Source organism: Lepisosteus platostomus, chromosome 15, assembly GCF_059453375.1.
Source record: "Lepisosteus platostomus isolate fLepPlt1 chromosome 15, fLepPlt1.hap1, whole genome shotgun sequence".
Taxonomy (NCBI): Eukaryota; Metazoa; Chordata; class Actinopteri; order Semionotiformes; family Lepisosteidae; genus Lepisosteus; species Lepisosteus platostomus.
Genome location: NC_142625.1, coordinates 25,178,356 through 25,191,723, shown reverse-complemented (window position 1 = coordinate 25,191,723; position 13,368 = coordinate 25,178,356). Strand labels below are relative to the sequence as shown.

General features: G+C 52.7%; 1 protein-coding gene across 1 annotated transcript in view; it reads left to right on the top strand.

Annotated features, from left to right (window-relative positions):
• fer1l4 (fer-1 like family member 4) overlaps positions 1-13,368 on the top strand; it is a 36,167-nt gene that overhangs the window by 11,440 nt on the left and 11,359 nt on the right. Inside the window, exons 14-30 of the mRNA XM_088607475.1 lie at positions 997-1,183; positions 1,823-2,098; positions 2,784-2,887; positions 3,560-3,668; positions 3,755-3,947; positions 4,307-4,427; positions 4,556-4,656; positions 6,164-6,251; positions 6,908-7,024; positions 7,785-7,937; positions 8,534-8,717; positions 9,152-9,276; positions 10,015-10,149; positions 10,642-10,815; positions 11,363-11,473; positions 11,676-11,837; positions 12,380-12,551. Coding sequence (XP_088463601.1) covers positions 997-1,183; positions 1,823-2,098; positions 2,784-2,887; positions 3,560-3,668; positions 3,755-3,947; positions 4,307-4,427; positions 4,556-4,656; positions 6,164-6,251; positions 6,908-7,024; positions 7,785-7,937; positions 8,534-8,717; positions 9,152-9,276; positions 10,015-10,149; positions 10,642-10,815; positions 11,363-11,473; positions 11,676-11,837; positions 12,380-12,551 — 2,512 coding nt within the window. The remainder of the gene's footprint in view (positions 1-996; positions 1,184-1,822; positions 2,099-2,783; positions 2,888-3,559; positions 3,669-3,754; positions 3,948-4,306; positions 4,428-4,555; positions 4,657-6,163; positions 6,252-6,907; positions 7,025-7,784; positions 7,938-8,533; positions 8,718-9,151; positions 9,277-10,014; positions 10,150-10,641; positions 10,816-11,362; positions 11,474-11,675; positions 11,838-12,379; positions 12,552-13,368) is intronic.

The window sequence follows — 13,368 nt, the reverse complement described above, 5'->3', positions numbered from 1 at the left end:
CTAAACAGTGAGAGGTTTGCTCTTAGGCTGTTCCAGTTCTCAGCGGAACATTTATTTCATGACTTGTGAGAATGTTGAAACGTGATCCCTGTTTGTGTCTGCAGTCTTTTTCCAGGACGCCTCAGGGCTGTCTGTTTCTTTCACGATGCATGACACAGTTTAATGTAGGTCCACACGGACACGCCCGCACACACCAAACACACACCCGCGCTCCCGGAATGTTTACTTTGTAGGATGTGGTCTGGCCATTCACTCGGTGCCCTCTATTTTCCTTTAACAGACCGACAGCAAACACACGGACGTTGTTAAAACTGCGTCCTTATCAGCAGACCCATAGATTCCGACAGTGCCACACCAATTCTGGGAATAACACCGGGTCTTCCTGGATAATGCCATGCCTTATCGGGATGCAGTAGAAGGCAGGGTTTCCGCTCACACATCTCTGCCTCCACTTCTGACACAGGTCTACAAGATGATGAGTGCAGACACTGCTTCTGTGTCTTTATGAGCTCTGGGAAAGGGCTGTGTCTGTTCTCAGAAGGCAAAGACACAAGGACATGTCCTAGATCCCTGATTGAGTGCTCTCCATTGTGGCCTGTGTGCAGAACAGTAGAGCCGGCCTGGGGCGTAGGGCTGTGGACGCCTTGAGTAAACTTGTTTGCTCTCAGCTGAGGCAGTGACGTCAGCCACAGTAGTTTGCTCTCAGTTGAGGCAGTGACGTCAGCCACGGTGGTGGATCACCACATCCAACATCCAGCTGTTTCTCTTGCTCTGGTCTCAAATTCATCGAAGGCCCAAAGTGACTTGTGATCTTTTACTAGACTCCCACAACCCCTTATCCAAAATCATGTCGCACACCGTGCAGAGGGGGATCAGTGTTCTGTGCTGCGTAGTTTCCTGTCAGAAAGGAGAAGGAAACCTAGATGCCGCACCGAGACGAGGCAGACCGTGTGACACTGCCGGGCCCTGAGCAGCGTGAGGTGTCGTTGTCCCCAGGGTGAGACGAGTGTGGAGAGTGACACCAACGCCCCCGAGTGGAACGAGCAGATCTCCTTCATCGAGCAGTTCCCCCCGCTGGCCCGCAGGATCAAGGTCCAGGTCCTCGACGATGCCAACATCGGGGACGTCGCCCTGGCCACACACTTCCTGGACCTGCACCAGATATCCGACCCCACCAGGAATGGTAACGCTGGTTATTTTCCCCAGCGGGACCCGCTTCTTTCTGGCTGTGTTTCGTGTTCCATTGCATTGACTCATTACTCATACATGGCTGAGGCTTTCAAAAGCTTACAGTACACCTACCCGTTGACACCTAGGTACACAAACAAGGTAAAGCGCTGTGCTCAAGGGTACAGTGGCATTGCCAGGAGAGAAGAATCCTAATCGCTGCTGCACACTGCCATCCCCTTGTTTGTATATACTGATTCACAGTCAGGGATTGTACAAACAGGGCCACTTCCCGAGCATTTTCCTCCAGTGCAAAACTGACTTCCCCTCTTCTAATAGCAAATACTCTTCCAAATCGATGCCAGATGGGGCAAAAAAAAAACCATTAAAATTTGAAAGTGCCTCTTGCATGATGCATGATCTCCAGGCGCTGTACCATAAAGCAATCAAATTGGAAAATGGCAGGCACACAATCATTAAAACGGTCGATTAAACAGAATTGAAAGGCTTACAGGCTCTGGAATGGGCTGGGAGGTCCTTCCCTAGTCCCGCATGGCAGAGAAGAAGGCCTGATCTCCCAGTGGTCGGAGCCTCGTACCAGGAACCAAAAGTGGGCCGGTGGTTCCATCACCATCACGTCTCTGGTCATCCCTAGGGTTCCACCCCACCTTTGGGCCTTCCTGGATCAACCTGTACGGGTCCCCGCAGAACTCGGTCCTGAACGACATCCACCGGGAGCTGAACGAGGGGCTGGGCCAGGGCATCTTCTACCGCGGGCGCATCCTGCTGTCGCTGGCCGTGGAGGTGTACTCTTCGCCCACCGCCGTGGTGGAGAACAAGGCCATGGCCGCCGTCAAGAGCACCTTCAGCAGGCTCACCCTCAAGAAGAAGAGCAAGAAGTCCAAGGAGAAGAAGAAGAAGGACAAGGAAGGTAGGCACCTGGGGTATGAGAGTCAGTGTCACTGGGGCAACGACATCCCTGCGGATGATGTCATCACATGGTACAGTGTTCTGCTTAGAACAACACCGTGTGTCTAAACAGCTTGTTCATGTTCAAGACTTGTAGCCTGCATAAGGCATAATTGATGTTCATTAAACATCAGAGACGAGGGCAACTATTGTTAAAACCAAATAAGTGCCTAAAGTTCCAGATATCTTAGACTTTGAAGACAGGAGCAAACTGGAGAGTAGGGGCTTTGGGACTAGTCCTGCCCAGGCTTGAGGAGTAGGGTTGGTGGGATGGATTCCTGGTTGGGTTAGGGGAGTAGAGGTGTTGGACAGAGTATTGTTTGTTGGGCTTTGGGAGTGGGGTCAGTGGGACACAGTTCTGCCTGGGTTTGGGGAGTGGGGTCAGTGGGACACAGTTCTGCCTGAGTTCGGGGAGTAGGGTCAGTGGGACAGTGTCCTGGCCGGGGGTTGGGGTCTAGGGGCAGTGGGGAGGGTCCTGGCCGGGGGTTGGGGTCTAGGGGCAGTGGGGAGGTGGGGAATGTCCTGGCCGGGGTTGGGGACTAGGGGCAGTGGGGGAGATCCTGGCCGTGGTTGGGGTCTAAGGGCAGTGGGGAGGTCCTGACTAGCCCTCTCTGACGTGCCTCTGCCGTGTTGCTGTTTCGGTGCAGTGGCGCAGGGGCGCAGTGGTCCAGAGGAGGAACCCGAGGACTCCAGCTCGGAGGTGCCCGGGGCAGTCACTGTGGAGATGGAGGAGACTCACCCCCTCCCCGAGGTCAGACTCGCTGCCCCCTCTGTTCCTGACGGACTGGGGATCCAAGCCTCTTCACTGCTGTCCGCACTCTCCTGCTCCTGCTGTGTCTGATCAGCTGCTGCACAGAAGCCTTTTATTGGCAGAACTAAGATAATTGTTGTTTTTTTTTGTTATGAGATCTACTGGAATGCAATGAAAATATAAAACAATAATAAAAAGGCAATGAAAAGAAAGCTACTCTACTCTCATCCCAGCTCTATTTGGTTGGCCTGAGGAAGTTTCACTGTAATAGAAGAGATAAATGAAATTAACTGGGTAGGAAATGGGCGGCCATTTCACATCTTTTCATGCCTTAATTGAACAGAGAGGCATTAGAGGCTAGAATGTAATAGGAGTTTCCTAATTAATTTAGTGCTAATTTATAGCACATCACTTAAAGTGTTACCAAAAATTAAACCAAGAATCATAAACAAAAGCTAAAACAGCAACAATTTAAAACAACCTTTCATTTTCCAGCAAAATATTCATTTTCACCTTTTGTTTAAGGCACACAGCTTCCTTTTGGTTTAAAGGGCCATCTAAATATTATCTGGATCTTTTCACAATCCATGCTTTTAGGACGTGTCGCTGGCAGGGGGAGAACCCATCTGAAGTCAAGCCTCACCCCTCCCCTGTCCGTTTTCTCTCCTGCAGAACTTCCTGGGGGAGAAGGAAGAGTTCCTCCTGTTCGCCTCTCTCTTCGAAGTGACGATGATCGACCCCTCCGTAGGCGCCAAGCCCCTCACCTTCGAGCTGTCCATCGGTACGTCCCGGCCTGCTCGGGGAGGCCCGTCTCTCCCGTGCTCCTCCTGGGGCCCAGGCGTAAGAGCTGCCGCGGTTGTCGCCCAGGTAACTACGGCAAGGCTGCGGACGTGGTGGTGAAGTCCAAGAAGAGGGCGGCCAGGGAGGCGCAGGGGGAGGACCGGCAGCCCCTCCTGGAGGAATCCGAGGACGAGCTGGAGCGCGTGGAGGTCAGCGCCCCCGGGAGCAGAGACAGGTCCGTCACGGGCCCCCTGAAACCACAGCCCACGGAGTACAACAGGTAGGACCGCCGGAGCAGGGGGCGAGGGGTGCGATCGTGTGACATGACCGATTCTGTCTAAGCCTGTGTCTGCACAGCCATTTTTTCCATCATTTAAAGGGGCAGCACAGAGGTTAACGATTCCAGGGTACAGAGTTCAATTCCGAATTTGCTCGTTCCCTCCGTGTTCCTGTGGGGTTTCCTGAGCTGCATCGGTTTCTTCCAGTGCTATCCCACTTCCCAGAAACTTCGAGAAGTTTCATTGGCTATTCTAAATCGTCGTTTTCTCCATTGCCCCGTGTTGGACTGGCGTCCCATCCAGTGAGGGAGAGCCGTTACCTGCTCTGCTGCTCAGTCTGGCTCTCCGTGCTGTGTCACAGGTCTTTTAGCTGTGTCCCCCTGCTGTATGAGAAGCCCTGTCTCTACGTGTGGAACTACTGGGAAGACTACAACTTCCGCCTCTACGCGACCAATTGGCTTTCCAAGATGGCCGACAGACTGGTAGGTCTCCACCCCAGCAACGGTTTTGGGCTCAGCGGTCTGTGTGACCAAAGCCGTGGTAGTTGCTGCTCTTTGGTGTATACAGTATCTCTCGCTCTCTGTCTGATCCCTCTCGCCCCGCCTGTCAGGAGCAAGGCATTGACGAAGTGGAGAAGCTCTTGAAGAGGCCGAAGAGCAGAGCCAAGGAGCGGCTGGTGGACGTCCTGCTGGAGTTTGTGGCCAGCTGCAAGTAAGTGCTGCTGCGGGCGCTGCACCCTCCCCTCGAACCCCAGCCTCGGCTCTGGAGCTCTGATGCTCCACACCACTTGAGATGAACACAGTGGTATCTCGTCGGCCGCAGGGATCAGGGCCTAAAAACCCCTGTGGCGAAGACAACCTCAGCTGTAAAAATCTATAACCTAATAGGCAAAATAAATGAGGTGACAAGGCTGTGGTGACACACCGTGACAGTCTACCAAAGCGATCTGTCAGCTCACTGAACTATAACACCAATGAATCCAGCTCGTCAAAAGCGCTAGAAGGAGAAAACATTGCTTGTTGTGCAATAGCGTATTTTAAATAGCATTATTTAAAATCCAAAGCGTGGGTTTGAAACTACTGTATCTTCCCCCTCCACCAAGAGCATGGAGAGCTCGTCTAAAGCGATTGCTGAGCGCGCAGTCCTGATCACTAACATGGTCGGCACAAGAGAGAGAGACAGTAACATCCTTCACACGCTGGCCGTAGATCAGTCCTGACTGCAGTCTTCGGGGGCCAGCAGATTCCTGCTTTTCTGTCCACCCGAGCCCTTAATTGCCCATTACCTTCTTGATCACATCATTTGCCCCAATTAGACAGTTTGAAGCCTTTCCTTGTTCTTAAAAAAGTAAAGATTTAAAGAGACCTATACACCTGGCTGACAGAGGCCCCTGAGGACCAGGGTTGGGCACTGCAGCTGTAGGATCCACACCAGCTACACAGATCTGACCACTCCGAGTAAACAGCTACCGTCCCTCCTGGCTTTCACCCTCGAAGCTGCATCGATGCAAATCTTTTTGCCAACGGTCGCCAAACCTGGTCACACTGGAAAAACTGTGTGTACTCAAATTGCTTGTCTGAAAAATCTGCAGTGGATGAGGGGTCATTATAATACATTATGGAACAACCTATAGGAGAGCCCCAGCAGCTCTGCATCATCTCACCTGTCTCTGCAGCTACAACCTACAGTGTACTGTATGTAGTATAATGCTGTTTCAGTGCTGACACAGGATATTTTACATACTCTGATGCTTTTAAATAACCAGTATTTTAGTGACCCGGTTATGGCTGCTCTTTGACTTAGGTTTAGGGCTGGAGTATTCATGTGCAGGTTAGGGCTGAGATCTAGGCTGGGTGTGCTCTAGGTAAGTGTGCTCAGGTGGACAGCAGTAGTCAGAAGTGGCCTGCCGATGACCTGAGAGCATGTAGTTAACTTCACACACCAGCAAAGCGAGGGCAGTCCGCAGGACAGATCAAGGCAAGTCTTTCTGCGAATAGTCAGTAGTGCTGTAATGCAAAGACGTGTTTTATGGCAGGAAAAGTGAAAAGGCACAACTTAAGAACTTGAAAAGAGGCCATTCAACCCATCTAGCTAGTTTGGTTGCTCGTAAAATGCTTCTTTAACTCACAGCTGAAGCTCAGCAGGGCAGATCAAACCCAAGGGAAATGCTGCTGCAGGTTCACTTGAGATATTCTTGTGTATGTTGCTCTGCCTGCAGGCAGTACAGCTCCCGTGCGGACAAGAAGACAATGACCCGACCCAACAACCTGGACAGGTCCCGGCTGGAGTTCCTGAAGAAAAGCATCGTGAGTGGAGCGCCTGCAGGACGGGCTCCTGTTCAAGGAAAACATTTCAGTCGGAAGGGGTGATCTGTGGCCCTGTTGTGTGGTTACAACGATGTTTTGTTTCTGGGCACATAGATTCATCTTTAAAATAAATGTGAGATGTCTCATTTTACCCTTTTCAGTGCTGTATCACATGCTTCTACATGGTCATCAACAAATATTTTTAGCCACAACATTTTTAGCCACTCTAGGCTAAGAGATGACATTGCCATAGGAGGACTCTGTCCACTGCAGGCTGTCACACTGTCCACTGCTCGCTGTGTCTTTCTGTCCACTGCTGGCTGTGTCTCTCTGTCCACTGCAGGCTGTCACACTGTCCACTGCTCGCTGTGTCTCTCTGTCCACTGCAGGGTGTGTCTCTCTGTCAACTGCTGGCTGTGTCTCTCTGTCCACTGCTGGCTGTGTCTCTCTGTCCACTGCTGGCTGTGTCTCTCTGTCCACTGCAGGCTGTGTCTCTCTGTCCACTGCTGGCTGTGTCTCTCTGTCCACTGCAGGCTGTGTCTCTCTGTCCACTGCTGGCTGTGTCTCTCTGTCCACTGCGAGCTGTGTCCTTGCCCATCGCTGGGTGTCTCTGTCCGCTCTGTCCTAAGCAGGCTGTGACTTCTGCCCTTCTCCAGGTCATGCTGGCCAAGCAGGCACTGCGTGTGCGCCGGAGAGTCACCAACAGGACCGTGAGGGAGAAGCTGGGAGATGTCAGGAAGATCTTGCGGAAGATACGATTCTATTCCAAGGAGGTGAGATATTCAGTTTCAGCACGAGCATGATCTACTTTTTAATTTATGTTGTATCCATTTTCTATAGCAAAATATGTAGTAACCTCTTTCTCTAGATATGGGAATATGTGTGGGAATACATATGCACAGTGTAGAGCAGGACTGTGACGACCTCTTAGGAGATCTTTCATATGAACGTTTCACTCACAGTGAGTTTACCGACATCCATCATCCCAGAACAAGGTCTTTTATTTGGCATTTTGATGTATTGTTATTATTAACTGCCATTCTCTTGTGTGTTTTGCAAATTATGTTGTTTGTGTTTTAACTGATATGGATCAACACTGTTATCCTTGTCTCCCGTCTGTGCTGCCATTGTGTGTCGGGTTACAGTCCCTGACTCGGCTCTGGTCTAACTGGAGTGTTAACTGTCCATCAAGAGGAATTCTAGGGAGAGCTCTGTGTATTTAACCTGGTACTCATGGTGCAGCAGTCAGTCACTCTCTGTCCTTGAATCTCACCTTGTTAGATTGTGTGTATATTAATTGAATGCTTGTATAGGTAGAGGTATAACGCTTATTAATAACTGACATAAATAAGGTTACCAACAATTTGTGTCATGTATCGAGGCACCGACAGCTGAATGTATAAACAGCATGTCACAAAGCTGGAGGACTTGGCTAAGTGTGTTATTGAATGTGTTATTACCATAGCAATAACACCTTTATTAAACAGTAATAAAGCGAGCCGGTTTCTGAAACGACAGTGGTGTGTCCCTCAGCCCCAGAGCACGCTGCCGGACGTGTTCCTGTGGATGATCAGCAGCGGGAGGCGGGTGGCGTACGCCCGGATCCCCGCGCACTCCGTCCTCTACTCCGTGGTGGAGGAGGAGAAGGGGAAGGACTGTGGGAAGCTGCACACTGTCTACATGAAGGTGATTCCGCTTCTCCTCCAACGCCGCCTGGTCGCCGCCTGGCCTCCCATCTTCCTTTAGCACAGCACTGCGAGGGAGACGCGCCACTCACATTCAGCACAGCTGGGAATTTAATGTAAAAGCGATACGTATTTGACGCACGCTGATCACTCCGTTCCGGGTTCTCAAGGTCAGATCTCGGTATTGAGAGTTTTTTTGTTTCTGGCTGAGAAGCTTGAAAATGGAATGTGTAAAAACCTCTCTCTTTCTCTTTTTCCCTTTAGATCTGACCCTATAAACTCGGGATCCGTGTTTGCAGGATCAGAGACATAAGCTAAACAGTGAACCTTTAGGAGAGGGGAAAGCGGGTCACATATTTTCCAGTAACAAAATCAGCTTTTTCCTGTTCCAATGCAGGGCCTTCGGTGTCTGCAGAAGTCTAGTGGTGAAGGGAGTAGGGGACTAGGGGAGGGACTAACAACTTAAAAAGCAGCTAGAGGACCTTGAACTGTTCCCTGCTCTCTGATTAATTGTTCTCCATCTTTACATTTCCAACACAGCGAATTTGATGTGTCTGAAATCGGTCTGACGTGTTTCGGTCCCCTGTCCTGCCCCAGGTGCCCGGGGGGCCTGTGGGGGAGATCTTCGCCAAGCTGGAGGTGTACGTGTGGCTGGGTGTGACCAAGTATGTGAAGAACAGCCTCAGCAGCCTGCCGGCGGACTTCAGACCTCTGTATGAGGAGGCCACCTACACCACCCCACTGCCCATGAGCATGCCCCCAGCCAGACTGTCCTGCGAGGGTGAGTGAGCCGCTGGACTGGACACTGCACCCGATTCATTAAAAATCTGGAGTGTGTGGTTTGGCAGCCGAACAAGGTCCAGTGTTGGAACCAACTCTTTGTGTCCAGGCAGCTGCAAGACCGGTGACTTCTCAGCTTGGAGGGCTTACATGGAATGTTCATGGCTCCAGCCTGCTGCAAACATACGCTGCTTTTTTGGGACAAAGGCTATCGCTAAAATAGGGGTCAGAGTTAACTCCCAAATTCTGCTTCCCGAGGATTAATTTATCTGTGGGCTTCCAGTCTAGCTGGGCTCACATCTTCAATCAGGCTTAATTAGACCAGTTCGCCAGCTTTTCCCAGCTCTTTAAGTGATGGTGCTTCAGAGAATCCTGGAAATCCTGCAGACAGCTGCGTGGAGGGTCTTTCAGCTCCTATCCGTCTCGTCCCCGCAGATAGTCGCTACTTCCAACTGCGCGCCCACCTGTACCAGGCGCGGGGCATCCTGGCCGCCGACGACAATGGGCTCTCCGACCCCTTCGCCAAGGTGGTCTTCTCCACTCAGTGCCAGGTGACCAAGGTGAGTCTGTCTTACGGACTCTGCCACAGCTCTTGGGTGGCAGGCACACCCCTGTCAGGTGGGGGTCCTCTCGGCTGACTCCAGGGACTGTCGGGGCGCTGGAGGTTTGCAGAGCCGTCCGCGAGAGACCCGTCAGATTCCGCTCCCCTGCCTGCTTCAGACCTCAGACGGATCCGCAGATGGGCGTGTTGGAGGAGCATTTCTGCGAGTCTCATTCTCCCCCGAGTGTGGAGACAAAAGAGTTGGCAATTCCACATCCCGATTCAGTAGTCGCTTAGCCCGACGCAGGGGTGCGGTGAGTCAGAGGCTAACCTGGCAGGCAAAGGGCGCGAGGTAGAATATAGCCTGGACAGGATGCCAGTCTGTCATGGGGCAGTGTAAACCAGCCTGCGTGTTTCTGGGTATGGCACTGGGAGGAATGCAGATTCCACAGAGGACACACCAGGCTGAGATCAAACTCAGGACCCAAGCGCTAAGATGCAATGGCGCTAACCACCTCAAGACCATACTACCCATGACTATGATGACGACGACGACGATGATTTTATTATTATGCTGCTCTAAAGCACCTCTGTCACCCTCTTACTTTCTCTCTGACTTCTTCATCTATCTTTCAATATCTTTCCACCCCCCGCTTCCTCCTTTCTTTCGTCTCCTTACACTCTCCTCCCTTGTTGTCCGTCTCTGTCAACCTCTCCTGCTCACTGCCCACCCCTCTCTCGCCGCCGTGTGCCTCAGGTGTTAGAGGAGACTCTCTCCCCGACCTGGAACGAGCTGCTGCTGTTCGACCCGATCCTGATGGAGGGCAGTAAGGAGGACCTGAGAAGCGACCCCCCTGTCATCATCATCAGCATCTACGACTATGACAAGTTTGTAAGCCATGTGATCACCAGCTCTTCCGGTACAGTAGATGGCCGGGTTTGAAAGGAAGAAAGACACCCGGCTGTCTGCTTGTAATGTGAGAGTTGTTCAGCAAAATTCATGTTGCATTGCTCAGAAAGCATACAGAAAACCAGAAAAATATCAGAACAAATTCGGCCATTTTTAAGCATGGAATTCGTCAAAATACGATCTCAAGATTGTTTTTTCAGATAAAAAACCCATAAGCATCAACCTACTGTGCCGCCCTAACTTTACAAAACAGCGGAATTGTCCACATTTCCCACGACGCACTGTCTGGTATACATGTCTGCCAGCTGAACTGTAAATGCAGAGGTCTACTCTACCAGACTGCTGCTTTTCCACCCCTCCTCTTTTTCACTGTAGTCCCCTGTTCAGTATCCTCCCTGGGGTCACTGGGGTAATTGAGGTCAATGGGCCCGGACTGCTCTCCTGTTATTGACCTGCTTGACGCCCTGTCCGCAGGGCAGCCCGGAGTCCATCGGCCGAGCCTTCGCTGACCCGGAGCTGAAGTTCACCGAGGAGCCCTACAAGAAGCCCTCGCTGCAGTTCTTCGACATCAGCAAGGGCAAGGCGCAGGCGGGGGAGCTGCTGGCTGCCTTCGAGCTCATCGAGCTGGACTACTCCGGCTTCGGGGAGGTGAGGGGCCCCTGCTGGCCGGCCAGTGAGACAGTGACACCAGTGCACGAACCGTCGAGGTGTCCGTATTGCTCAGACACCTTTATCACGGCAGTGGTGCAGATACAAACTCTCCCGTTTACTGTCCGTACAACCAAAATGATGTTACGCGAGCTCATTTTGTGGAGTACACAGACTTGCATGGGCAGTTTCTCCTTAATAAACCAGATGGTTTCTGATTTTGCCTGACATTTTGAAGTGCAAGCTTTTGTTTTATAACTGCTTTTCTCCACAGTAGCGCAGGCTTTACAGCTCCTAGACAGAATGACTGCTCTTTGCAAATTCCTGAGGTCTGTACGGCACAGGTGCCATGTGTACCCCCTATACTGTACATCTGGGCACACTCATGTCTGTCCCTCGCCCCAGACTTGCCACCCAAGACCTTGTCTTTCATACCTGGGCACATCACCTGCGTCTTGCCATCAGGGTGTTAAATCGCTCGTTTGAGCTGCAATTCAGGAGCTGTGGAGAAGATCACCCCCTGCTCTTCTCCCTGTTTTCCCATCAGCCCTCTCTCCCGGCGGACGTGGACCCCAGGGAGCCCGAGTACCTGCCTGAGGAGAGGCATTACATCATCCCCCAGGGAGTCCGGCCCGTGCTGAAGAAGTTCAGGATCGAGGTGAGCGAGCTCCGCCCGAGTCGGCCAGCAGGGTACCTTACTCCTCCGAACGGTGTAAATGGCCGTGGGACCGGAGGCTCTTGGTGTGTCGCCAGTGGGGTCTCTCCCAGGGCGTTGGCCGGTGAGGGTCGCCCGATCGGCTCAGCGACGGACAGCGCAGGCGAGGGGCCCGGCTGGGGCTGAAACGGCGCTGTGCTTTCAGGTGCTGTACTGGGGTCTGCGGGACCTGAGGCGGGTCAACCTGTTCGAGGTGGAGCGCCCGCAGGTCCGGATGGAGTGCTCGGGGCAGAGGATCGAGTCCGAGGAGATCCAGAGCTACAAGCTCAACCCCAACTTCAGCCAGATCGTCAAGCACTTCGACGTGGTGAGCTGCCCGAGACACCGCGGGCCGATCGGCGCGAGCAGGCGGAGGGGCCGGCATGGGCAGGGTTCAAGATGGACACTACACGGGCGGCGCCGGGGCACAGCGGTTAGCGTTGTTGCCTCACGGAGCCGGGGCCTGGGTTCAGCTCCCAGCGCGCTGTCTGAGTGCAGTGTGTCTGTTCTCTATGTGTTTGAGCGGGTTATCATCCACAAAGACATGCTGATTGGCTTCTGGGAAAACTGGCCCTGGTGTGAGTGTGTGTGTCTGCCCAGTGGTGGACTGGCGTCCTGCCCAGGATGTATCCTGCCTTGCGCCTGTGGCTTGCTGGGATAGACCCCGGCTTCCCCAATGACCCTGACAGGGGTAAAGAGTTTAGAATATAAACTACAGAAGGAATCCTTTAACCCAGCATCCGCCCTGCAGAACAGAAAGAATTTAAAATGATGGAAAAGAATATAAAAAAACACCTTCAGTAACCCAAGATGCTGGTTGTGTCCGGTAAGCGGCATGTCTGCCAATCCACTGACCCCCCCTCCTCCCAGGACCTTCCGGAGCTGGTGTACCTGCACCCCCCCCTCACCATCTTCGTCTTCGAGCGGCGCGCGTTCGGCCGGCTGGTCCTGGTGGGCACCCACGTGGTCCAGACCCTCATGCACTTCGCCCCCAAGGAGCTGGACGAGTGGAAGGAGGAGGCGGAAGAGGAGGAGCCTGAGGGTGAGCCGCCCGGCCGCGGGGGGGGCGGGGCTTCCGGCGTGACGGAGCCGGCAGGGGGAACAGTGCTGAGGTGGGCTGTGTGCCTGTCCGTCTCTCTAAGAGCCCCGTTTTAAACAATTAGAGGGCCAGAATGAACCCCTTTTCCTCTTGCTCTTAAACCTTGAACTGCTCACCCAAGGAGACAGACAGGGCAACCAGAGGCGCCACGAATTCAGCGCCGCGTTTTCTCTCCCTTTACCCTCCGCTGGGCACAACGATGCCCGCTGAAGTAATGTTGACTCAACCACCTGGCCGAAGAGGAGGAGGTGACACACGTGTCACGTGTGGCCCCGTTTAAACATTCCTGTGATCAGTTCTACCAGGCCACCCGATTGTAAACACCATCTAGGTTGCAAACACGTCCTTTGGCTAGATTAAACTGAGATGTCGCAAAGAAAAAAAACACACACTCACACGCACGCCAAGTCCCACACAGCAGCAGTAGCGTGATCCCGGGCGGGGAGACGGTGCAGTTACACTGAGCGTCCAGAGGAGGGCGGCAGCGCGCCGCGGAGCCCGCAGTGTGCGCGGCTCTAGAGGGACTGCAGCGCCTCAGATGACTAGCGAGTGACTGGATTGAATTCCTGATTAAATCCAATTCACACTACATTCAAAGTTAGTGTGGTCAGATGATCACCCCCCCTTGGGAAGAAAGTGTGGCTTTAATCACAACATTACATGTTTATTTTCTCGTTCGTTCATTTTTAAAGCCCTATCGCGCTTCATCCATCTCAGTCTCTTGAGTTTCCCGCAGCGGCCGAGCTGTGTTCCGCTGCTT